The 25,296-nt window shown below is 39.8% G+C and overlaps 1 protein-coding gene and 1 long non-coding RNA gene across 30 annotated transcripts in view; one reads left to right on the top strand and one right to left on the bottom strand.

Annotated features, from left to right (window-relative positions):
• The window catches only part of LOC127359576 (NACHT, LRR and PYD domains-containing protein 12-like), a 42,092-nt gene that overhangs the window by 6,625 nt on the left and 10,171 nt on the right, over window positions 1–25,296 (top strand). For 10 of the 29 annotated variants that reach the window (XM_051393478.1, XM_051393477.1, XM_051393485.1 and 7 more), the window contains 3 exons: window positions 188–361; window positions 2,779–2,952; window positions 25,032–25,205. The exons of 1 other annotated variant lie outside the window; for it this stretch is intronic. In XM_051393478.1, coding sequence (XP_051249438.1) covers window positions 188–361; window positions 2,779–2,952; window positions 25,032–25,205 — 522 coding nt within the window. Of the gene's footprint in view, window positions 1–187; window positions 362–2,778; window positions 2,953–18,136; window positions 18,300–20,023; window positions 20,127–21,651; window positions 21,769–22,266; window positions 22,346–22,507; window positions 22,737–23,011; window positions 24,816–25,031; window positions 25,206–25,296 lie in introns of all 29 variants that reach the window. 18 more of the 29 variants (XM_051393495.1, XM_051393490.1, XM_051393498.1 and 15 more) reach the window with 9 other exon arrangements.
• Window positions 188–25,278, bottom strand: LOC127359580 (uncharacterized). Its single transcript, XR_007882660.1, has 3 exons — window positions 25,248–25,278; window positions 2,882–2,994; window positions 188–290 (listed from the first exon to the last, which is right to left on the bottom strand). It is a non-coding gene; the product is annotated as an uncharacterized LOC127359580 (long non-coding RNA).

The following is a 25,296-nucleotide window of genomic DNA, read 5'->3' as shown; positions in this document are numbered from 1 at the left end:
ACTTATACTCTGTTATCTTTTTGACTTAGAGAGATTATAAAGACATTATATATCACCAACATTGGGAACTCCTCACTAGCTGATATCATTTTTACAGAACTAATTTAAAGTGTTTTTGGTTTTGGCTGAGTGATAAAGTGCTGGTCACAAATGGTATTTTTCTTATTGTTGATCATTGCCTCTACAGACTGAGTGGCTGTAACCTCTCAGAGAGAAGCTGTGAAGCTCTGTCCTCAGTTCTCAGCTCCCAGTCCTCTAGTCTGAGAGAGCTGGACCTGAGTAACAACAACCTGCAGGATTCAGGACTGAAGCTGCTTTCTGTTGGACTGAAGAGTCCACACTGTAAACTCGAAACTCTCAGGTCAGGATTCGTCAACCTGTTCAACTGATAACCACTTTGAACCTGAATTATGTTGATGGATACAATTGTAATCTTCCTAACATTGTCTCAAATCATTGTTTGGTTTATTTAGTTTGAGTCTCTTTCCTTGAACATGTTTATTATGTAATGTGTTTGTAGCACCCCAACACTCAGTAAATGCTTAAGTTAAAGCAACTCACCTTGGACTTGAATGATGGGGTGTTTGGGTTCGATTTATTAAGGTAGCTACCACGAAGGTTTACCTGCTTTGTGTGAAACTTTTTATGGCCTAAAACTTTATGAACAACCAGTCCCTCCAGAAAAACTCGATTATGCGATCACATAATTCAATGCATAATCAGCCAAACGTCCGCATATTTATGCGGGGGCCGCATTTCTTCAAATACGCCGCACTTTCGCCGCATAAATTGCAGATTTCCGCGCAAAATATGCGGGGCTTGCATGATTTCCTAATCCCTGCATTTTCGTTGCAAAAAAGTCACATATATCTAAGCAGACAGTTGAAAAATGTTGCATTTACTTCACGCAAGAGCAGCCATTTTCCCCTGTTGCCATGGGAACGTTATGAAGTGACATAATTACGCGACATGAACATCATCGAAAAGCTGCAAACCCCGCGATGAAGCCATGATGAAGCCTGCAAATCAGTCTCATTTGCCAACAAAAATACAGTTGTAAGATTGCACTTTTTTGTTACCAGTTGGTTAAATCAAACTAGTTTCAAAAACCTTACAGTTGTAAGTATATTAGTAGTATGTACATTTACGTTACAGTAAGAGATTGCACTTGCATTGGAAGCACTTATTTTAACAGAAGATAGGTATATTGTATAGCTACCTCTGTAAAACAGGAAGCACACATTTTATTTTGTTATATTTTATTTATTAATTTTTACAGAAGTTGTAGCATATTCCTTTTGTAAAGCTCCAGAACTTGTTTGACTCATCAATGTTTTGTAAGTTTGAGCCATGTGTTTATTAAGGTCTGAAATAAAACAAGATGAGAACTTAAATATTCCCAGCACTTTCTGTGATGTAGTATGCTTGCTTATCATAGAAAGTAATAAGAAATGACTCTTTACATTAAGGTAGTAGTCTAGTGAGAACAGGGTGTTGGGGGAATCACCTTTTTTTCTCTTTTTCATCGAACCGCAGTTTTTTCAAGTTCCCGCAATTTCATCGCATAAAATTGCATAAATATCATATTCCATCGCATTTTTTAAGAAAACGTGCCGCATAATGAAGGATTTTTGCCCGCAATAATCACAAAAAAACTCTGCATTCTTCTGGAAGGACTGAATAACCAACAACTTTGTTAGACGAAGCAGTGGCTCTATTCACATGTACTCTACACTATTTTAAATAACTGACCCCAGACAACTCTTTCAAATAAATGAAATAATAGTTCACTAACCAGTTGTTTTCCAGTTTAACACAAATAATATTTACTTTGTTAGTTAACAGATATTAAAAATGAAATAACACAATTACTCAAATTAGACTTCTTTAAAATAAAAATATTATAGTTGTAAACAAAATGACCTCTACCAAAATTGGCAAAACACTGTAGAAAAATAGACACTCATAATAAGCAAAATAGAATTGGCAATATCAAAATACTATTCAAAATTTAAATAATTCCAGGTCTCCTGTGAAATTCCTAGTTCTTACCCCTTAATACGATTTCTCTATACTTATCAAACTCAGATCAAATAAGCTACTTAACTGAACTCTAACAAAACAGTGGGCCCACACACACACACACACACACACACACACACACACACACACACACACACACACACAGGCAAATCCTTATCCTCAGTGACAATTAACAGTCACAAAGAAAATCCAACTCACGGTCTGGAATAAGTCCTGGAGAAACAGTTAATGAAGAGATGAAGATGAAAGCCAACGGCAGCAGAAGTAAAGTCCTCCACAGGAAGAGCGAAACAGTCCTTCCCGTTCAGCAATGGCGTCCTCTTGGCTCGATTCTCCCGCCCCTTTTCTGTTCACTCCCTTACCTACGGCCAATTACCAACAGGTGACATTGAGTGATAACTACAGCAACCAATCAAATGAAACAGCATGAACCAATGACACAAATCTGAAAATTCATGTTTAGTTTACCACACACTTTTCTTCAGCTACTATACAGAACAGTTTAATGTAACTACTTAATGAACTATTTACACTCTACTTTATTTATTATGAATTTATGTTAATCTATCGGTTAACATTTCATCTTTCACTGCTTTTAACCTAAATTGCTTTCAGTTTATATGCATTACTGAATTATTTAATTAATTCACTGAAACAATTATTTGTATTACAAATTAACTTGTTTTAATCCCTGTACTTTTACACCGGACTACATGTTGTTCTGTGTGTTTGCAGGCTGTCAGGCTGTCTGATCACAGAGGAAGGTTGTGCTTCTCTGTCCTCAGTTCTCAGCTCCCAGTCCTCTGGTCTGAGAGAGCTGGACCTGAGTGACAACAACCTGCAGGATTCAGGACTGAAGCTGCTTTCTGTTGGACTGAAGAGTCCACACTGTAAACTGGAAACTCTCAGGTCAGGATTTGTCAACCTGTTCAACTGATAACCACTTTAAACCTGAATTATGTTGATGTGTACAATTGTAATCTTCCTAACATTGTTTTGTTTATTTAGTTTGAGTCTCTTTCCTTGAACATGTTTATTATGTAATGTGTTTGTAGCACCCAAACACTCAGTAAATGCTTAAGTTAAAGCAACTCGCCCTGGACTTGAATGATGGGGTGTTGGGGTTCGATTTATTGAGGTAGCTACCACGAAGGTTAACCTGTTTTGTGTGAAACTTTTTATGGCCTAATAGTTTTGTTCAGTTTTCAAATAGAGCAGGTCTAGACCGAACTCCTTATAACATTATTTACAGAGACCCAACAGTTCCCACCATGAGCAAGACCTTTGAGACAGCGGCAAGGAAAAACTTCCTTTTCCGCCCTGACAGAGAGAGAGACAGACAGACAGACAGACAGACAGAGACAGACAGAGAAAGAGAGAGAGACAGACTAGAAGTGACTGATGATGATGAACATGAAGAAGATGATGACAACTACAAAAACGATGGACAATAACAATAGTAACTATCATAATGATTATAATAATATCAGTAATCATCATTATTATTATTATCAAGAAGTGAAGTTAGTAACATGCATTAATGGGACATGAATGAGTGCAGAAAGAGAGAGAAAGAGAGGAGCTCAGTGCATCATGGGAAATCCCCCGATAGTCTAGGCCTATAGCAGCATAACTAAGGGATGGTTCAGGACTCACCTGATCCAGCCCTAACTATAAGCTTTATCAAAGAGGAACGTCTTAAGCCTACTCTTAAATGTGGAGAGGGTGTCTGCCTCCAGAACCACAACTGGAAGCTGGTTCCACAGGAGAGGAGCTTGGTAACTGAAGGCTCTGGCTCCTGTTCTACTTTTAGAGACTATATGAACCACAAGTAGCCCAGCATTCAGAGAACGTAGTGTTCTAGAGGGGTAATAGGGTACTATGAGCTCTTTAAGATATGAAAGGGCCTGACCATGAAGAGCTTTGTAGGTGAGGAGGAGGATTTTAAATTCTATTCTAAATTACTACTGATGTGAGATCAGTTGTGTTTACTGCAGGGAAATGTATATTTGGTATGTTATTTAGAAGATATGGAATTTTCCTGTGTTCTGAGCAGTCCTTGAACACCTCCTGCCGTATGTTTTGTTGTTTATTTGAGTATTCAGGTGTCAACCTGTCATTGTCCAATCAGGGTCTACTAGAGATGAGTATGAGGTAACCTACCGGATTCTGAGAGGATTAAAAAGAGAAACGGAGACGTAAGAGAGAGAGAGAGAGAGAGAGAGAGAGACGCTGTGCTGTTCATGAGTTTCTTAAGTGTTGTTAAAGTTACTTTATTTCTTTAATTCAAACGCTGACGGTTTTTATGAGTCTGAACTCTGCTGAGAGGATGAAGAAGACACCCCTGGTGTATTCAGAGGAAAACTCTGCCTAAGAAAGCTGCTGAGTTGTCACATCTTAACAGTGAGGGACCAAAGGATCTAGTCTGTATGGATTCTCTGTCAATCGAGCCTGACTCCAGAAACATCTGCAATGTGCTTGTAGTTACAGATCACTACACCCGATATGCTCAAGCTTTTGCAACTAAGGATCAAAAAGCATCAACAGTTGCTAAGGTTCTGTGGGAACAGTACTTTGTCCACTATGGTCTACCAAAAAGAGTGCATTCAGATCAAGGCAGGGATTTCGAGAGTCGGCTCATTCATGAACTGTTGAGCATGCTTGGCATCAAGAAATCCAGAACTACACTGTACCACTGGCCCCTGACCCTGGTGACAAGATGGGGTCAGAATATGACTCGGAAGAGGATGAAATGGGGGTGTGGTATGATTATCATCCACCACAAGAGTCCAGAGAACCAGCATGTCAAGAAAATGATCCTGAACCTTTCAGTCTGGATCTGAATTTAGCTGTCCTTGAAGATGACTCAAAAGTGCAAGAGGACATCACTGAAGCACCTGCAGCAGCCACTGAGGATGAACCCTCAGTACAACATAAGACTGCTGAAAGTGAGAGAGACACTGAGACACAGACAACAGATGAAACCTCTGAGAGACAAGACAGTGTTACAGAGAGTTTAGACGAGACAACACGACCTCAGAGACTAAAAAGGGTCCCCACCAGACTGACCTATGATTTGCTAGGGAGCCCAACGTCAGTAGCAGTTAGCACCCATACTGCCACCCTAGCTAAGGTCGATGATAAGAAAGATGATTTATTCCTATCTTCTATTAAGAGATATAAGAGCACTTTTTACCAGTGGATAGGTTAAAGGTAGGGATGCTCGATATTGGCTTTTCTGCCGATATCCGATATTCCAATATTGTCCAACTCTCAATTTCCGATACCGATATCACCCGATACCGATATATGCAGGCTTTTTACACCAAAACTGTTAGATAACAACATAACATATCTCCTATTGTGGAATTAACACATTATGCCTCATTTTATTGTGATGGCCCACTGGTAGGGTGGCCATTTCCTTCACATCAAAAAGGAGGACACTTTGCATACACGGGGACACGCAAGCAGATATTTGTTTGGTATGATCCGGTTTTAAATGTTAATGTTTTTCCACCAGATTACATAAAGGTGCATACACATACCACATAGCTAATAATAAATATACAAGATACAGCTCATGACAACGTGCCCTTCCAATTCAGATTACATAGGTCTAATAAACATCATACAGAAACTGTTCTTAATGTTTTTATCTGGATAGATAAAGGGTAAAAAAATACAGCACCTTCTGTTTCAGATGTATAGACTTTGCCTATCTACATATGAGTATGAGCATTTTCTGAATTTCAGTCCAACAACCGACGTTAACTCACATTACTTCTCTGTCACTGAGAGTTTGATTGACAGCCTGGTGGGTGTGGAATCAACACATGGCTCGTTTGAATATTAAAATTAAGCGCTAGCTTTGGTTAATGTGTTTAATTGTATTATGCTCCTGAAGGAGTGCTAATGTAAACTCTAAGCCAATTGTTAGTTTGGTTAAGGAACAGCTCAGAGCAGGGTCAAATATTTAAGGTGCATTGCACTTTTATTTTGTGTTAATATTAAAATCATTCAGCTTTAAATTGTTTGCCTGTTAGCCACAGTTAGCAACCAACCAGTCTAGTGGTTGTTGTTGTTATACGTCATCTAGCGCGCGCCGGTAAACGTCCCATGCTGCGTTCATGCAGGCTCGGAAATGCTGAAGCCTACAGAACAAACATCGGTTATAAAAACCCGATACCGATAATTCCCGATATTACATTTTTAGTAAATATCGGCTAACTTAGTTAAAGGTAATGTTTGTCCTGGTCATAACATGTTAAATGAAGATGATGTGATTTGTGTTCTACTTGTCATTAGCTGCTGCACTGTTTGTTCCTGCTAGCTTACGGTAGTTCGTTATCTCCACTCACACTTCATTTTTCTTTCTGCTGTACCTTAAAGGGACATGAGTCTGTAATATATCGTTAGTGTGTGAAGTTCATGTGTGACTTACCTGTTATGGTTTACTATCATTTATGTGTAAAGTGAATAGCAAGACCGATGCTAATGCGCTAGCCCATCAATGGGATTTTCCATATTATGTTAGCATTGAGCTAAATTATAACTTTGGTGTAAATTTATGCGTGTTGTATTTATGAATGTATAAGAAACAGACAGAACAGAGTCTGACATACTTTTTATTTTTTATATTACAGTTTCACAGATCTTCTTAAGTAAAACATCAAAAACCCAACTGAAGACTCTGCGTGCCGTCTTTTATTGAGAAACTGTTTAAAGGGAAACTTGGCAACTATTTCAACTTAATAAATCCTTCATGCTAACTAGCATTAGCTTCTAGTGGAAGTAAATGCAGAGAAATATTATATTTAGTCGGCTCTTACCAATTCACCTCCCATGTTAAACTGTTTAAAGGTAATCAATGTAAACATTCTGTTACAAATATAATACTGATAATAATAATAGATCATCAATAAGTGAAAATAATGAGCTGTAGCCATCGGCCAATAAGAAGAAGCTCCACTGAACTGAAAGACTATCAGCTGATTAATAATAAGTGCTCCATGTGAAGATGTAAGTCCATTTGTAGAGAATAAGCTCTGTGTATGAGAGCGATGTAATGTCCATGTTTCCATGCTGCTCTGACCCCCCCTCCTCCTTTCAGGGTGGAGCCTGCTGGAGTCCGATGGTTGAGACCAGGTCTGAGGAAGTGTAAGTGTGAAAACAAAGCAGCACACATTCAACCATCTTCACACTGTGACATCACTCATTCACAGCTCTGATGTCATCATCAAAGTGTCAATCAATGATCAGATGATAGATCAATAACTGCAGCTGTATTGTGTCTTGTTCTCTCCATCAGATTCCTGTGAACTCACAGTCGACACAAACACAGTGAACAGAAACATCAAACTGTCTGACAACAACAGGAAGATGATTCATGTGGAGGAGGATCAGTCATATCCTGATCATCCAGACAGATTTAACTACTGGTCTCAGCTGCTGTGTAGAAATGGTCTGACTGGTCGCTGTTACTGGGAGGTCGAGTGGAGAGGAAGAGTTTATATATCAGTGAGTTACAGAGGAATCAGCAGGAGAGGAAACAGTACAGACTGTTTGTTTGGAGGGAATGATCAGTCCTGGAGTCTGTACTGCTCTGATGATGGTTACTCTGTCTGTCACAATAAGAGAAGAACACCCATCTCCTCCTCCTCCTCCTCCTCCTCCTCCTCCTCCTCCCTCCTCCTCCTCTGGTAGAGTAGCAGTGTATGTGGACTGTCCTGCTGGCACTCTGTCCTTCTACACAGTCTCCTCTGACACACTGATCCACCTCCACACCTTCAACACCACATTCACTGAACCTCTTTATCCTGGGTTCGGGTTCTGGTTCAGCTCTGGTTCCTCAGTGTCTCTGTGTCCTCTGTAGGAGGGAGAGAGAAACTTTCTCACTGCTGACCAGATAGTTCAGTCTGTACAGGATCACACACAGCTGATGTTAGTTAGTACCAACCTGATGTGTTTACTGTAATAGAGGAGGAAGAGGAGGCTGAAGGAAGAGAAGAGCAAAGGATGCTGGGATGAAGGGATCATGTGTGAGGGTAATGTGCAGCCTGCAGACGTAGAGATGAAAGAAATGATAGAAAGAATTGATCTTCTTCTATAACTCTGAGAAAAATGAACATTTTTAGGATCAAATGTGGCTGCTTGTTTTTCAAATCTTCTTCTTTTTGAAAGCACAGTTAGAGGGAAAGTGTTTTTATGACTCAAATATTAAAGTGTGAACAAATTTCAACTTTGAGTCTAAAACTGAACTTTGTTGCCTTAAAACTTTTGTTTCTGTGAAGAAAAAATGTGTTCAAATGTCAAACAAGAGTCTTTCAGGATCAAATTCAGCATATGTGTAAAAATAGTTCCAAGGTGTAAAGAGTGGCTTTGATTTGAACAAACTAAATTCATCATCTTTGGTCATCATGGAACAAATGTACAAACTTTGATAAGTCAGGTTGAAATCAAAAGAAATCAAAGTTTTGGGATGATTCTAGATAATAATTGATGCTGGAAACCACATCTAAATGATGTCAAAGCAAAACTGTCCAAATGGATCCAACACTGTATAAAATGAAGGATTAGTTAAATCCAGCTTCATTCTCCACTTTGTATTGTTCACTTCTACTTCCATTAACATCACTGACTGTGTGCTCGTTTTGGGGAAACTCATATAAAACAAACACTAATCAGATATTTACATTTGAACAGAGAGACATAAGAAGAGTAAACCCAACTACTGATCAAGAACCAATAACAATAATTAACTGATAACTAGTAAAGGTTTGTTTCACCAACTTCCGGCCCTCTCTATGATTGACAGGAGGTTTTGGGGTGCTTTTGGCGAGCAGGGAGAGGTGTACGTGACACACAGAGAGAGAGAGGACCTCCGAGCCTCAATGTGGAACTTGAAGTAGACGCTCCGTGTAATAACGTTGAGCTTCATAAGAGTTGAGAAGCAGTAAGAAGTGATAACGATTACTGAGGATGAGCAGTTGCCAGCTGAAAGTGAAACGGGTTTCCTTCTCAGCTTCTCCCTTTGTTTGCTGCTCGTGTGTTAGCTACTAAGTTAATTCCATGTACAGACAATTCTAGTATTTTCTGTGGTTCATGTTAAATGCTTAAAGGGAAACGTTTTGACTGGTTAAAGTGTAAATTTCATAGTAATATTCACCATGTTAAAATAAAAGAAACATGAATTTCCTCTAGTGTGGAGTTTTTAATCACTTACTGTGTTTCTACAGAAAACTCTGAGAAAGTAAGTTTAAGGCTTACTGTTTAATGTGTGAGATAAACTCTATGTGTTTTATTCCTTCCTCAAATATTAGCTGAGCTGAAACAGTTTAAGTCTGTTTTCATGTCTGTGACAATATTGTTTGTTAGAACAGATTTATTCAAATATCATTCAATTGGTTCAAACATTAAAACATTAATGAGAAACAGGACTTTCTGACATTAATGGGTGTCAATCTGGTTAAACTTTAATAAAATGAATAAATCAACTTCAATCCAGAACTCTTGTGAGTCTGTTTAAGGAATAGATGAGAGATAGATTTGATTTCTGTTTTACAGAAAGAACATAATGGAGAAATATGTATTTTTTTGTGACGGTGTATCAGAGTTAAAAATTCACTATTAATTCTTACTTTTAATATGTATGTAACGCCCATTAGTTACACACACAGTGCAATCCCCAGTTTTACAGTTTAACAATGTGTAGAGCGATACAGCCGAGTAGATTTCAGATGTAGTTGCTTAGTTTCACCAGCAGGGTGCGCATTCATCCCACACAAACACTGGCAGCGCCTTAAGTATGGAGTTAGATTTGTGTCTTTATTACATGCGAGAAAATAAATGATCTGAGAGAAAAAGTTATCACACTGAGAGCAAAAAATAATAATATTTGAGACTAAAAAAAGTTTTGAGAGAAAGTATTTTCTCATAGAACATAAAAAAATATAAATGTTTAAAATTATTTCTGAGAAAAACAAATCTCTCTCAAAATGAATTAGCCATCATGCTAGGTAAACTTGCAAACTCATCGGTTTTCCATGCTGGGATTTAAAATAAAAACTAATTACCATGACAGTACAGGCACACACATATTGGTGGGTTGCTAATGTAAGAGTTAGTCCTAGACCTGCAGTTTACCTTGTCAGCTCTAGACCTCGGCTACATGCTAAAGAATATTTAGAATAATAATAATGTGTAGCTGAGTTTGCAAGCTACACATGCAGTGTAGCTAAACGTGTAGTGCAACAACCATACAAAGACTATTTTACACAAAACTAGGTGGGACACTTTCAAACGGTCTATCAATCACTGTCTAACGTTAGCTAGCTATAGGGTTGCCACCTTCCATGCAGACTAGCTGAAAGTTGTCCAGGAGGTTGTATACGATGAACAAAGGTAGAAACTAGCTCACTACTCACTAAATAAGGAGTGAAACTATCTAAATCAACTTCTGATCTGTTACTCTCTAACCAGTTAAACATCCTTTAATACCTCTGATCTGTTACTCTCTAACCAGTTAAACATCCTTTAATACCTCTGATCTGTTACTCTCTAACCAGTTAAACATCCTTTAATACCTCTGATCTGTTACTCTCTAACCAGTTAAACATCCTTTAATACCTCTGATCTGTTACTCTCTAACCTGTTAAACATCCTTTAATACCTCTGATCTGTTACTCTCTAACCTGTTGGGGCTACACAGTCGTTCCTATGATGGGAATGATTTTGATTACCAACTTGCTCAGCGAGCTACCCATCGAGTTGTGTGTGTCATCATCAGGGGCGGACTGGGACAATAATTCAGGCCGGGAGTTTGATCCCATCCCAGGCCACCACCACCAAGAGTGAGTTAGGTTGGGCGCCTACTGATGTAAGAGTGTAAAATAATAAAGCAAAGGCTCCACATGCGCCCACACACAGCTTTTTCTGTTTCTTTCCCTACAAAATAAATGTTTCTGTTGTGCTGCAATAACCTGAACTCAAATCACATCATTTCTATTCTATTTCATCTACTAAAATGAACCAGTGATTTATTTGAGATACACTACACTCTACCATCTAAGGAAGATAACACTTTAAAACTGTATCTGAGATGGCTGAAAAAGTGAAACAAACGCGCAACCGAGCGCAGGATAAGGACGAGGAGGAGACTAACCTGCTCCTAAAAGAGATGAAAGTGATCCAGGTGAAAGTGGATAATATTGAAAAACAGCTAAACAGCAAGGTAGATGGGCTCTACGTGTCGCTGGAGAAGATCCTGAAAGCTGAACTTCAGAAGTGTGTTAAAGAAATACAAGACAACATTGATTAATGGGTGTCAATCTGGTTAAAAATGAATAAATCAACTTCAGTCCAGAACTCTTGTGAGTCTGTTTAAGGAATAGATGAGAGATAGATTTGATTTCTGTTTTACAGAAAGAACATAATGGAGAAATAAGTATTTTTAATGTATTTAATATTTTATTACAGGGGTGGTATCTATGTAATATCTTCATGTGAACTTCTTTCATTTTATGTGGAATGAGGAATTTATTAGACTCTGACCGAATGTGTTGTTCAGGGAAGTTTAGTTTCCATAAAAGAGTTGATTTGGGAGAATTACTGTGATCTGAGCTCAGAATTTTCTCAATAAACAACCGAACAGTGACAGTGGTGTTGACCTCAGTTAGGGGGCCATGTTAATCTTCTCTGTATCGCTCCAATCTTAGTATATGTGCTACCGGAGCAACACAGCAGCTCCCTGTCTCTGTGGGGGATTTATAGGGGGTCTGTCCGGAGAGAGTCCTGTACCTACTTTCTTTCTATTTTCTGCCTTTATTTTCTCTCCAACTGTCAGCTGCAGTTCCATAAAGTCACCAGCAGGTGTCAGCCTATGAGCAGTGTATGGGAGGAGACAGATTATTTTGGCACCTTCTTCTAAATGTTTCAAAGTAGAAAGTTCATTCAAACGTTCAAAGTTCATTCAGCTTTTTTCATATTTTTTATACTATGTAAACAATTGCAGTTCAAAACTCATGAAACTTTCATCCCCTTTCTCTCATCAACATAAAAACATAGGAACAATGTGTATCAGAGTTAAAAATGCACTTTAGCTTCACAGAGACGCAGTTTTTTGAAAACTTTCGGATGTCGAGGGCATCTTTGATTATATCTGTCAGTGCCTCTCCTCAAGACTCCTACAGCAGGACGCTCAATTTAGGCGACCATCTCCGTGTGGAAACGTGTAGGAGTTGGGCTGTATTGGCTGGCAACAGGGACAGGTTACCGCACGCTGGGTAACCTGTTTGGCATTGCCAAGTCCTCCGTGTGCTGCTTGGTGACCCGGCGTACCCCATGTGGATCTGGCTGCTTAAAGGGTACACTGACACAGGGAACCTGACAGAGCAGCAAAGGTACTTTAACGAGCGACACAGCAAAGCCAGGGTGACAGTGGAATGTGCATTCGGCCAATTGAAGGGGCGGTGGAGATGCCTGGGGAAACGGCTGGATGTGGACATCTCCACTGTCCCTACCATCATAAGTGCATGCTGCACTCTCCACAATGTGTGCGAGAAGCATGGTGAGGCCTATGAGGGACCTGGTCAATCTACTCTTTAGGACAACAGGATGTTCTGGAAAAAAAAAAAAAAAAATGAAATGCATCCCTGTAAAATTCTCAGTTGTGCAGGTTTATGTAAACAACAAATCCATATAAAAATTCTCATCAAATTTTCCACACAAGGACTTTTCTCTGCCAAAAAATTTGAAAACCTGCTCATTTATATGTTCTACTTTGAATAAATATGTTGATAAATGTTCATGTTCAAAATAAAATTATTCTGCTATAGTGCAAGTCTCTGTCGGTTTAATAAAACTACATAACGTTAAAACTGTAACCTGAAATCAAACTGTCAAATATAATCTGAACTGTAATTAACCTTTATAATGATGGATACACTTTGCATAGATTGACCAACAATACTGAAAGCAATTCACAATATCGTGATCTGATTTACTTTTCCTCATCACCTGGAGGTCGGTAGAATGGTGGATGTCCTGAGTCCTGGCTGAAGGGCTGCTGAGCTGGACCTTGAGGGTGTGCTGACACCTGGCTGAAGGGCTGAGGTAGATCTGGAGGATGTGCAGGGGGATGGTTGAAAGGTAGAGGTTGAGCCAGATCTTGCAGGAAAGATAGAGGCTGGTTGGTTGTCTCGTTACATGGTGGAGGCTGAGGTGAACCCGTGCTAAATTTAGGAGGCTGAGTAAAGTTGTAAAAGGTCGGCTGAGGCGGCAGTTGGGTTGTACTGTGAGGGCTGGACTGGTGCCTGGTAGAAAGGTGGACATGGGGAATTTGACCTGGCAAGAAACTGTGTGAACATTGAGAGCATTTTGAGCTCATGTTCATGCTGTGCTGCTTGCATTTTCAATTGAAGCTCAGTGTCGTCTGTGTTGTTGAGGGCACTGCTGATCTTTTCAGTGAAGATTTCCTGTGTTGCTTCCATCTTGGTCTTCCTTTTCCTGCTCTTGGCAGATGTAGCTGTAAGAAAGAGGAGAAAGTGTTTGGCCATTGTATCACAATTACAAAAATAAACAGTTAGGCTTGGAGGGTAGACATGAGTATAAGGAAAGACTTAGCATTAATACAGTACAGTAACAACAGAACACAAAATAATAATGGATGGGTTAGCTAAGCGAATACTTTACTAGTGATTTAGCAACAGCCTGATAAAAACATGATGATTCTTACTTCCAGAGGACTTGGTGGCTGTTGTGCTTCTTCCAGTGGTCTCTGTAATGCCTGCAGCTGATGAGCTTTCTCCAGATGTAGATGGTGCAGAAGACACAGAAGATGCAGATGGGAGTGACTCGGTGCTTGTATCATCTGGCGCAAGCAAACATATCATGTAATGCTATAATGTGATGTATTTGATGTATTCAATGCAAATATTATGAGCTGGTTCACGTTACCACTTTACATAACACCCTCAACACACACACGTTACCCTGAGAAGATGAGGGTCACCTGGTAGCCCCCCTCTTAACTTATATGTTAGGTTATAATATGGGATTTGGTTCTTCAGATCCAGGTCACCAGTGCACTGGATCAGATCATAGATAGACTGTACATTTTTGAATGACAGACACGTACAGGGTAGTCTCTGCTTCTCTGATGGGTTTCCGAGTTGTGCAAAGAAAACTGGGAGCAGCTGACTGGCTCGTTTGTTCTGTTAACAGAATTTTCCTCTAATAAACACGCCAACTTTCTAGTCTCCAAATGTAAAACTTCTTTGCAATATTTCTAACTTTTATTTTATATTAAAGTGCGTTTCCACTCAAGATTTTCAATATGCGTCGGCTGTGAATGTCAAGACTGAAAACTTACCTGTCTCACCATCAATATCCAGGCTGTCCGCCGACCTCCTCGGAGTTTCAGGCTCCTCTTCGCCTGCTTCGTAGCTATCCAGCAGCTCCAACGGCTGACAGCTGGGTTTATCGCCCATAACACGGCTAAGCTCGTTATAAAATGGGCAGGTGATGCGACCGCGACCGCTTCGGTTATTGGACTCATTTGTTTCTTTAAATTTAGCTTTAAGGCTCTTCACCTTCCTTTGGCACTGCAGCCACGTTCTCCTGTGTCCCTGTTCTTACATTTCCTTTGCTATTTCTTCAAAAACGGAGCGGTTAAGGTACGATCCTTCTAGTTTTGCTTGAATTGAAGTATCTCCCCAAATACTAATTAGGTCTAACACCTCACTCTCCCTCCATTGACTTGCTCCATCACTGTTCTCCATTTTGTAGGCCTAGTCAAGTTTTTAATTTTACCGTCTGTGTCGAGGGCGAACTCGCCGGCGCATCACTGTGACAAATGTCGATGTAGATTGACGTAAAAGTCGCATCAAATCCAGCTTGGTTGTTCACACTGCGGCCGCATTGAAAACAATCAGACCTGGATCAGATTCAGGACCACATATGGAAGTGGTCTAAATCTGATTTGAGTGTTCACACTACTTCTGAAGAAGTCTGACCTGGTCTGAAGTCTTGACCCCAAAAAGATCCGATCTGGGCCACTTTTGCCTGCAGTCTGAACGTGGTCCTAGATACCAGTAAGCAGACACATGTTGGACCCTCGGTCATGTGATGGGACGTTTACATCTCAAATAAAATGTAACATCCAAAGATAATTAAAATATGGCTTAATGTGCTTAAAATGCACAGATAAAAGTGCTAAATCAACACATTACACAGTTCAGTGTGTAACAATTATACAAACCAACATATTACACAGCATTGGATTCAGTTTGCAGCATTAAAATATCAAGCTAATGGTTGTAGCATTAGTGAATGGCGTCTGCCATTGTGCTAGTTAGCATCTTCAGCTAGCGCTTAGCATGGTAAAGACGATCGCTCACCGATGCGTTTCCTTCGTGAGGGAGACGTCAGGTCTCTCCGACTGCACTCTCACAGGTCCAGGGCTCCACACTGGATTATTTCAATCAGTTTTTAATCAGTTTTCAACAACTTTTATCGCTTTATCTTCACGAGGTAGGAATCGTTGTCGACGCGGGGTTTCCTCTCTGTTCTTCCAGGAGCTCAAGGTGACGTGAACTCTGCTCCGTGCAGGTCAACAGTCCGAGCTTCTTCCTGATTGGCTGACAGCGCGTCTCCAACCCATCTCCTTCAAAATAAACTTCCTATTTATTTTCTCTTTATCTCAGTTGAATTGCTTTTTAGACAAATATCAGTTTTTAATCTTTAACATTAATAACGTACTTCATGAATTGACTTTTTAATATAGCTCTTTTTAATATAGATTTTTAACCTTGGTTACACTTACTTTTAATATGTATTTGTGAATTTGATTCATTTTCATTGAGTCTGAATTTTATCTCATTGAGTTATTTTTCATTTACTGTTATTTTGGTTTATTTCCAGTGGAAATTGAGTTTTCTGAACTTTGTCCTTCCGTAGCTCCTTCGTTTGTGTTGTTTCTGTTTAGTCACCCACCCCACACACACTTTTTACTCTGTTTAACCTATTCTATATAGTTTATATAGATTTGTTATTAAAATTAAATGTTTTCTTGTAACCTGTAACGGCTCTTTAGTATTTTTATTTTTTTTTTGTAATATGCACATTGAGTTACATATACTCTGTAATGTTTAAACTAATTTATCTATATGTATTTTCAGAAAGATAATGAAATCACACAGTGTTGTTTTGCATTGCTGAGGAAGCAGAGGTGCAGGAAAAAAAGAGCAGAAGGAAATGAATGTGCTATATTGTCTTCTGCAGGAGCAAATAAATGCTGGTTAACAGTTCTGTGAGTCGTCCTCTGTTTATGCCCAATCCACACACCTGTTACACATATAAAATAAAAAGTTTCTGAATGACATCACATTGTAGGAGCGAATTATAAACTCACATATACAGTATGTATGTATAGAAGTTATTGTTTACTTTTACATAGTAATTATCCAAATATTTGAGAGGTCTTATGGCTTTCTTGTTTGTTAATCAAAGTCAAAGAGAAATTATAATTCAACAAAATACAGATGAACATTAGGTTTGAAGCGTTCCAGCCTTATGGATATGATATTTGCCAACAAGACACATAAGTTTCATAGCAGCGTTAATGGGTTGTGAGTCAATATTACAATTTAGAAAGAAGACCGTGTCACCTCCGTGTGTGCAGTTCCATAAAGTCACCAGCAGGTGTCAGCCTATGAGCAGTGTATGGGAGGAGCCAGATTATTTTGGCTCCTTCTAAATGTTTCAAAGTAGAAAGTTCATTCAAACGTTCAAAGTTCATTCAGCTTCTTTCATATTTTTTATATTATTATATATATTTAGTTGTGCATTTAGTCAGTGTGTCCAACAATATGTAGTGAGTATGGTTTGGCATTTCAATATCCCTTAAAATATGTTATTAAATTAAACCCCTTCAATCATTAATGTAACATCATACTGATAAACAGAAATTTTGTTCCCATTAAAATTAATTCATCCAATACATATTTAACATATATCTGGATTGTAACCATTCACAGTGGAACAAAAACAGACTTTATATATATATATATATATATATATATATATATATATTATATATACCTTACCATTAATGATGCTAAACTACTCTGACATCATGTATGAGGTGGCTGTAGTTTTAAGAGCCACTGAGAATATGAAACAATCTCTAAGCAAATGTCTAAAAACTACAGGTGGAATTAACACGATGTAAACTGTATTTTGACTTTATCTATGTTATTTGAAGGATGCTGAAAACTGCCCGACTTGACTGCAGCTTTTTGTCACCACCTCCTGCTGCTGTTGCCTCATCTTGTCCTCTTTACAGCTGCAGTTCATCTCGAATGAGCCTAATGTCTGGTTCACTCTGACCTGTAGAGTCCTGTTGATAGTCAGAAATAATTGCCAGCAGCAGATGATGATGCTCTGCTGATCTTTATTTAATGAGATGGTCAGTTAGCACCATCTAGTGGACAGATAGTAGAACTACATCATTTGATGTGTGATTTCTCTGACACTGACTGGGTTTCTGCCACAGGTTAAACTGGACGTCACATACGGATTTTGAGACTTGAAGTCACTGTAGAAGAATATTCATAAATAAGAATTTTTTGTCATTTGTGAAGATCCACTGTGTAACACTGCGAATGATTTATTGTCAGAAATGGAATATAGTATTCATAGGTATGTTTTTATTAGTGTATAAATACCTGAACATTGTGTTTTTGGTTCCTTAGAATTAGCAGTTCTTATCTACAGAGGGAAGGGGACTGTATGATTGATTAGCACCATCTAATGGACAGATAATGGAACTACATATCTGATCAGTGATTTCTCTGACACTGACTGTAGATAGAGGAAAGGTGCGACTCAATGCCAACAACGTATTCAGAGGTTTAAAGCACTTTTGTTCTTGCAGCCTTCATCAACTATAATGACAAATGGATCTGAAACAATACAAACACATCCCCAACACTCAGACAGCTCAGGGAGAGGAAGAAGGAAATAAAAATGCTTTTGATAGGGTGCAGTCTGATTCTTGTTTAACTGGTTCTGACGTCACTCTGGTGTTTGTTAGACTTGGACCGTGAAGTTTTGAGGGTGTGACAGCGTCCTCGGATCAAATGCACACAGACACCAGGACTGACGAGGAAGAAAGGAGCAGCTTCTTCTCTTCCAGTGTTTCCTCCACACATGAAGGTAGAAAGTGTCTGTAAGTCGACCTGAAGTGAGTTCAGCAGGTGAGAATCCTACCAGAGAAATGTGTAAATGTTTGATCATCAGGATGACTTTGATCACATTGTGCTGTATCTCTGTTTATCTGGACAGTAGAAATGTTTCCATATGCTGATGAGCTGTTTCAGAATATATCTTTGAAACTTGCTTTCTGTTCTTGAATTTCTCTCTGAGTTAAAGGACAATGCTTTTAGAAAGATTTACATGTAATGTTGTTAGTGTGTGTCTAGTAGAATCAGACGCAGTTTAATTGTAACCTGAGTTCACATCATCAGTAAACAATGTGTCTGAACTGGTCTGACAGCTCGAAGCACCTTGGCTGAGGTTGATTTTTAACTGTTAATACTCTGAAGGGAAGAGCATGGATGAAGAGTTGAGAGCTCACATACAGAAACCTTCCAAACTGACACTGAGCTGGTTTCACTGAAGACCCTTTAGCACAGTCCAGGTCTCAACTGTCCCAGAGTCCTTTCTAGATGGACCAGAGCCAGCCCAGGGTCTAAGGGGACTAAGAGGTTGCTTAGGACCCCTCAGCTATCAGGGCCCTCCAAAGCATAGAAAATGTGAACTGTTCTGTCTCTCTGTTCAATTTTTGTCATTAAATATAGGATTATAAGATCTAAAGACACCAGTGGCGGCTTCAGAGATTTTCTGTTGCAGGTGCTATGGGGATGCTCAACACTTAAGAGAAGATGCTTTGAATTTTGGGGCGTTTCATTATGGAGGTCCCATTGGACCACCCTTAGTGTATGTATATATATATATATATACGTACACGCACGCATTAACTATACTCGTTCCGCGACTAATAAGCATATATATGTAAAAGTATTCAACACAATGGCTATAGATACAACATACATAAGCCTGCCAATGTAAACCTCTGAAAATAATATTTCACACAATTCAGTCACAGTCGAGCCCTGAATACAACGGAGCAGCAAACAGCAGCAACAGAAGGCAACAGACACTGTGCACGCTTCGGCCTGCTCAGATCAAGAAATCACACAGCCAGTTACCAACACTGGTATAATGATGAATCAGCAGTGTTCCTATTGTTGGAGCATCATAGATGTAACTATGAAGAGCTCAGATTTGTGCGTCAACCACCAAATTAATTAAATTTGTAAAAGCCAACAGAGGGGAAAATCATGCACTTACCATAGAACTTCACAGTCTCGTTTCCCTTCAGGTTGTGACTCAGAACGTGAATGTTTATGCAGCAAAAAACAATAACAAGCTGCCATACGTTAAGGTCAAAGGTTCACCGGGCGCTGCGCCCATTGGCCAACTAAGATCACATGTTTGCACCTCATGTTTTTTAAGACTAAAATATATATTTTTTAATTATTATTTTAATTATTCAAACATGACATTAAGTTATAAATATAAAAATCAGAGACATTTCTTGGGGTTACTGGGCGGGTGCTATGGCTGTTATAGGGGGAGCTACAGCACCACCTAGCTCCTCCCTGGCACCGCCACTGAAAGACACAGACCTTGATTTTCTCTTGTGACCCATAAATGTGTAAAGTATATTTTGTGGTCAACATACTTTATGTGTAAATCTGGGGGCTGTGTAAGAGGTTTTGGGGTTATCAGAGCTCCAACAAGATTTCTGTCAGCTCTGAATATTTGTGTCATGTTACTGAGAGCAATGAGAACTAATGTGTGTCTGTGATGTAAAGCTTGCTGTAATGAATGAGCATGTTGCTGTGTCTGTGTGAAGGTGTGGGCTCTGCTATGGATCAGTGTGAGGACAGAGAGGAGGGAGTCCCTCCCTCTAAAAGCACTCTGTGTGGGGAACATGACACAAGGACCAAAGCTCAGAGGTGAGATGAGGATCTCTAACTGTCCATGACTCTTCTCCATGTCACAAAGGCTTTGATTCTCCATTTGAAACAAAGACATTTATCTGAGCTAAAGTACGTAGTTGTCAGTATTCAAACAGGGCTGGACAATCTGATCTCAAATCAGTATCAGGAGAAACATTCAGCTTCATAATGAGAAATGTAACAGTAACATGTGTTTGAATCAATCAGAGCAGATTTCCTTCCTCATGTTGCTCACTGCTGATGTTTGTCCTGATTCATTCCAGTCTGACCAGTTCCACATTCTGCTCTTCTGGACTGGACTGGGAGCTGATTGCTCTCTGGTTAGATGTTGTAGCTCAAAAATATAAGAAAATATGGAATCTCGAAGTATAAATATGGGACTTTTATTCTTCAATTTCTCCAAATTGGTGCAGTAAAAATGCTTGATATTAAGTATACTTGTAGTCTTAGATGTGTAGAAGTCAAATATACCATCCATAGCCAGGAATTATTGAGCAAAGTGTTTTTACAGTAGCTCAAATATATGAAAATATGCCACATGGAGGTACAAATATGGGACTTTTATTGTTGAATTTCTCCACATTGGTACAGTAAAAATGCTTGATATTAAGTATGCTTGTAGTCTCATATGTGTAAAAGTCAAATATACCATCAGTAGCCAGGAAACACTGAGCAATATGTTTTTACAGTACCTCAAATACGGTCAAATATGCAATCTCTGGAGGCATAAATATGAGGCTTTTATTTTGGCATTTCTCCACACTGGTGCAGTATACTTGATATAAAGTTTTTTTTATTCATCAGGGGCGCATGAAACACTTTAATGTAACATATTTTAATTATAGCTTACTGTTCTAAATACCTTTATTTTGAAAACCGGAAGTAAATACGGCGTTTCTCCGCATTTACCATAATGCTGAGAATACTTGTACACTCGAAATTTAAGTGCGGCTGATTTGACCACGGAGATCGGACTCACGGCTGGATTGACACAGTCTACTAGCCTACTGTTTCTTCTCCACAGCACCGTCCTGTAAATGACAACATCCGGTTTCAGAATATGAAAAAACAGGCCTTTTTTCCGTTTTTGTTTTCTAGTGATTTTATTTTTTGTTATATGAAATAGAAAATGAAAATCGAATATTTTTTTTAATTTCGCTCATCCCTTTTTGACCATGAAAAAGAAAAACGCCTTGTATTTCAATTTTAATTTTTGTATTTTAAAACGAAAATCAAATAACCACTCGTTTTCTGTTTTTTAATACCCGTTTCTGAAAGGAAAATCCAATGACCAAAAGATACACGGACCCTTTAATTATATGGAATTCAGACAGTGTGTTGAAGTGTGTGACATCAGTAAACTGTGTTCAGTAACACGTCCATAATGTCAGTAATTGAAGACATTGTTCTTATTGTCCAGCCCTGTATTCAAACATTTCTAATTATACATCATTTCACAAAGTCTTTGATTCAGTGAGAATGTTTCTGAATATGTGAGCTTTAATGAATTTCTTTCTATCAGGATCCATCAGAGACCAGACTGTCCTGAACCTGAACCCAGCTGTGTGTCCATGAAGAGTGATGACTCTATGTTTGAGCCTTTAGACTTCAAAGATGGCCACCACTCTGTTGATCAAAGGTGAGGATTACAAACTGATGGTAAAATAAAATGATGTGTTTTTATCAGACTCTCAGTTGTGAGATCTCCAGTTTTTCAACCTTTACTGACTCAGATGAAGTTCTCTGAGCACCAACACTCTTTCAGCAGCAGCTGCCTCACACTCACACAGTCAAACACATTCACACTGGGAGCTGCCCAGTACAACCAGTCTGATACAAGCAGACACTGAGCAGCTCCACTGCAGCAGCTGGAGGCTCTTGGTGCCTTGCTCCAGGGCACTTCAGCAGTGTACAGTGAGGGAGAGCTATATGGAGGGGTTGGTGAGAGCTGTTAGGACTGAACCAAACTGAGCTGTTGATTCTCAGTGGGATCAGCAGGACTAATAAACCTTTACCACTACAGGGAGTCATCAGATTCACTGTTCACATCCAAATATCACTTCATGGACCTTTACCTTGTGTTTGTCTCTGTGTGGACAGACATAATGTGAGCTCATTCTTCATGATTCCTCCACAGAGTGGACCAGGAGACCTCAGAGGTTCCCAGTGGTCAGTCTGCCCAGCAGCATCAAACACACCTGGACTCCATATTTATGGTCTGTACATGGACAACAACTACTTTTACATCTATTGTGTTCACAATAATCTCCATGCTGCACTTTTTAGACCAGTGGATTGTCAGTCTGTCCAACATGGATCTGATGTTTGCTTCCATGATTTGACTTTGATTGAGTCATTCATATAATATTCTGTTCCAGCTGCTGGAGGACAACATTGTCACTTTTGTGAAGAACGAGCTGAAGAAGATCCAGCAGGTTCTGAGTCCAGATTACCCAGAATGCTCTGAGAGTCAGAGGGAGGATGAGGAGGTGTTGGATGGTGAGGATGAAGAGCAGAGGAGGAGCAGCAGAGAGGCATTACTAAAGATCACAGTGCACTTCCTGAGGAGAATGAAGCAGGAGGAGCTGGCTGACTGTCTACAGAGCAGTAAGAGGATTTTAACAGATTGAACATGATGGAAAGAGGAAATGGAGGCAACATGGGAGAAGTTTACTTTTAAAACTCTGCTGATAATATGATGCACACATTGTATCAGATCTATGAATTCTTCTGGACTGAAAAAAGGAACTGTTCACAACTGATGAGCTGAAGAGATTTAACGGGGGAGGAAAATAAATACCATCTTGATGTGTTAAAGTTTACATCCATCAGATTTATTGGAGCTTCTACTTATTAACTACATTTCTTCTTTGTTCATTCAGGAACTGTTGCTGCAGCGTGCCGACGTGAACTTAAATCCAACCTGAAGAAGAAGTTCCAGTGTGTGTTTGAGGGGATTGCTAAAGCAGGAAACCCAACCCTTCTGAACCAGATCTACACAGAGCTCTACATCACAGAGGGAGGGACTGCAGAGGTCAATGATGAACATGAGGTCAGACAGATTGAAACAGCATCCAGGAAACCAGACAGACCAGAAACAACAATCAGACAAGAAGACATCTTTAAAGCCTCACCTGGAAGAGATGAACCAATCAGAACAGTGATGACAAAGGGAGTGGCTGGCATTGGGAAAACAGTTTTAACACAGAAGTTCACTCTGGACTGGGCTGAAGACAAAGCCAACAAGGACATACAGTTCACATTTCCATTCACTTTCAGAGAGCTGAATGTGCTGAAAGAGAAAAAGTACAGCTTGGTGGAACTTGTTCATCACTTCTTTACTGAAACCAAAGAAGCAGGAATCTGCAGGTTTGAAGAGTTCCAGGTTGTGTTCATCTTTGACGGTCTGGACGAGTGTCGACTTCCTCTGGACTTCCACAACACTGAGATCCTGACTGATGTTACAGAGTCCACCTCAGTGGGTGTGCTGCTGACAAACCTCATCAGGGGGAAACTGCTTCCCTCTGCTCGCCTCTGGATAACCACACGACCTGCAGCAGCCAATCAGATCCCTCCTCAGTGTGTTGACATTGTGACAGAGGTCAGAGGGTTCACTGACCCACAGAAGGAGGACTACTTCAGGAAGAGGTTCAGAGATCAGGAGCAGGCCAGTAGAATCATCTCCCACATCAAGACATCACGAAGCGTCCACATCATGTGCCACATCCCAGTCTTCTGCTGGATCACTGCTACAGTTCTGGAGGATGTGTTGAAGAACACAGAGGGAGGAGAGCTGCCCAAGACCCTGACTGAGATGTTCATCCACTTCTTGGTGGTTCAGTCCAAAGTGAAGACCATTAAGTATGATGGAGGAGCTGAGACAGATCCACACTGGAGTCCAGAGAGCAGGAAGATGATTGAGTCTCTGGGAAAACTGGCTTTTGAGCAGCTGCAGAAAGGCAACCTGATCTTCTATGAATCAGACCTGACAGAGTGTGGCATCGATATCAGAGCAGCCTCAGTGTACTCAGGAGTGTTCACACAGATCTTTAAAGAGGAGAAAGGACTGTACCAGGACAAGGTCTTTTGCTTCGTCCATCTGAGTGTTCAGGAGTTTCTGGCCGCTCTTCATGTCCATCAGACATTCATCAGCTCTGGAGTCAATCTGCTGGTAGAACAACAAACAACATCCCAGTTGTCTGAATTAAGTAAAGACAAAGAGAATCTAAAATATCTCCACCAGAGTGCAGTGGACAAGACCTTAGAGAGTCAACAAGGACACCTGGACTTGTTTCTACGCTTCCTACTGGGCCTTTCACTGCCGACCAATCAGAATCTCCTACGAGGTCTGCTGACACAGACAGGAAGTAGCTCACAGACCAATCAGAAAACAGTCCAGTACATCAAGAAGAAGATCAGTAAGAATCTCTCTGCAGAGAGAAGCATCAATCTGTTCCACTGTCTGAATGAACTGAATGATCGTTCTCTAGTGGATCAGATCCAACAGTCCCTGAGTTCAGGACGTCTCTCCACAGATAAACTGTCTCCTGCTCAGTGGTCAGCTCTGGGCTTCATCTTACTGTCATCAGAAAAAGATCTGGACGTGTTTGACCTGAAGAAATACTCTGCTTCAGAGAAGGCTCTTCTGAGGCTGCTGCCAGTGGTCAAAGCCTCCAACAAAGCTCTGTAAGTACAGAAATAGTTGGATGTCTGTATTATCACTTAAATACTCTGCTATCTTTTCGACTTAGAGAGATTATAAAGACATTATATATCACCAACATTGGGAACTCCTCACTAGCTGATATGATTTTTACAGAACTAGTGTTTTTGGTTTTGGCTGAGTGATAAAGTGCTGGTCACAAATGTTATTTTTATTATTATTGATCATTGTCTCTACAGACTGAGTGGCTGTAACCTCTCAGAGAGAAGCTGTGAAGCTCTGTCCTCAGTTCTCAGCTCCCAGTCCTCTAGTCTGAGAGAGCTGGACCTGAGTAACAACAACCTGCAGGATTCAGGACTGAAGCTTCTTTCTTTTGGACTGGAGAGTCCACACTGTAAACTGGAAACTCTCAGGTCAGGATTCGTCAACCTGTTCAACTGATAACTACATTAAACCTGAATTATGTTGATGGATACAATTGTAATCTTCCTAACATTGTCTCAA

This window comes from Dicentrarchus labrax, unplaced genomic scaffold (assembly GCF_905237075.1).
Source record: "Dicentrarchus labrax unplaced genomic scaffold, dlabrax2021, whole genome shotgun sequence".
Lineage (NCBI taxonomy): Eukaryota > Metazoa > Chordata > Actinopteri > Moronidae > Dicentrarchus > Dicentrarchus labrax.
The sequence above is the reverse complement of the archived record's forward strand: the minus strand, read 5'-3'. Positions and strand labels throughout refer to the sequence as shown.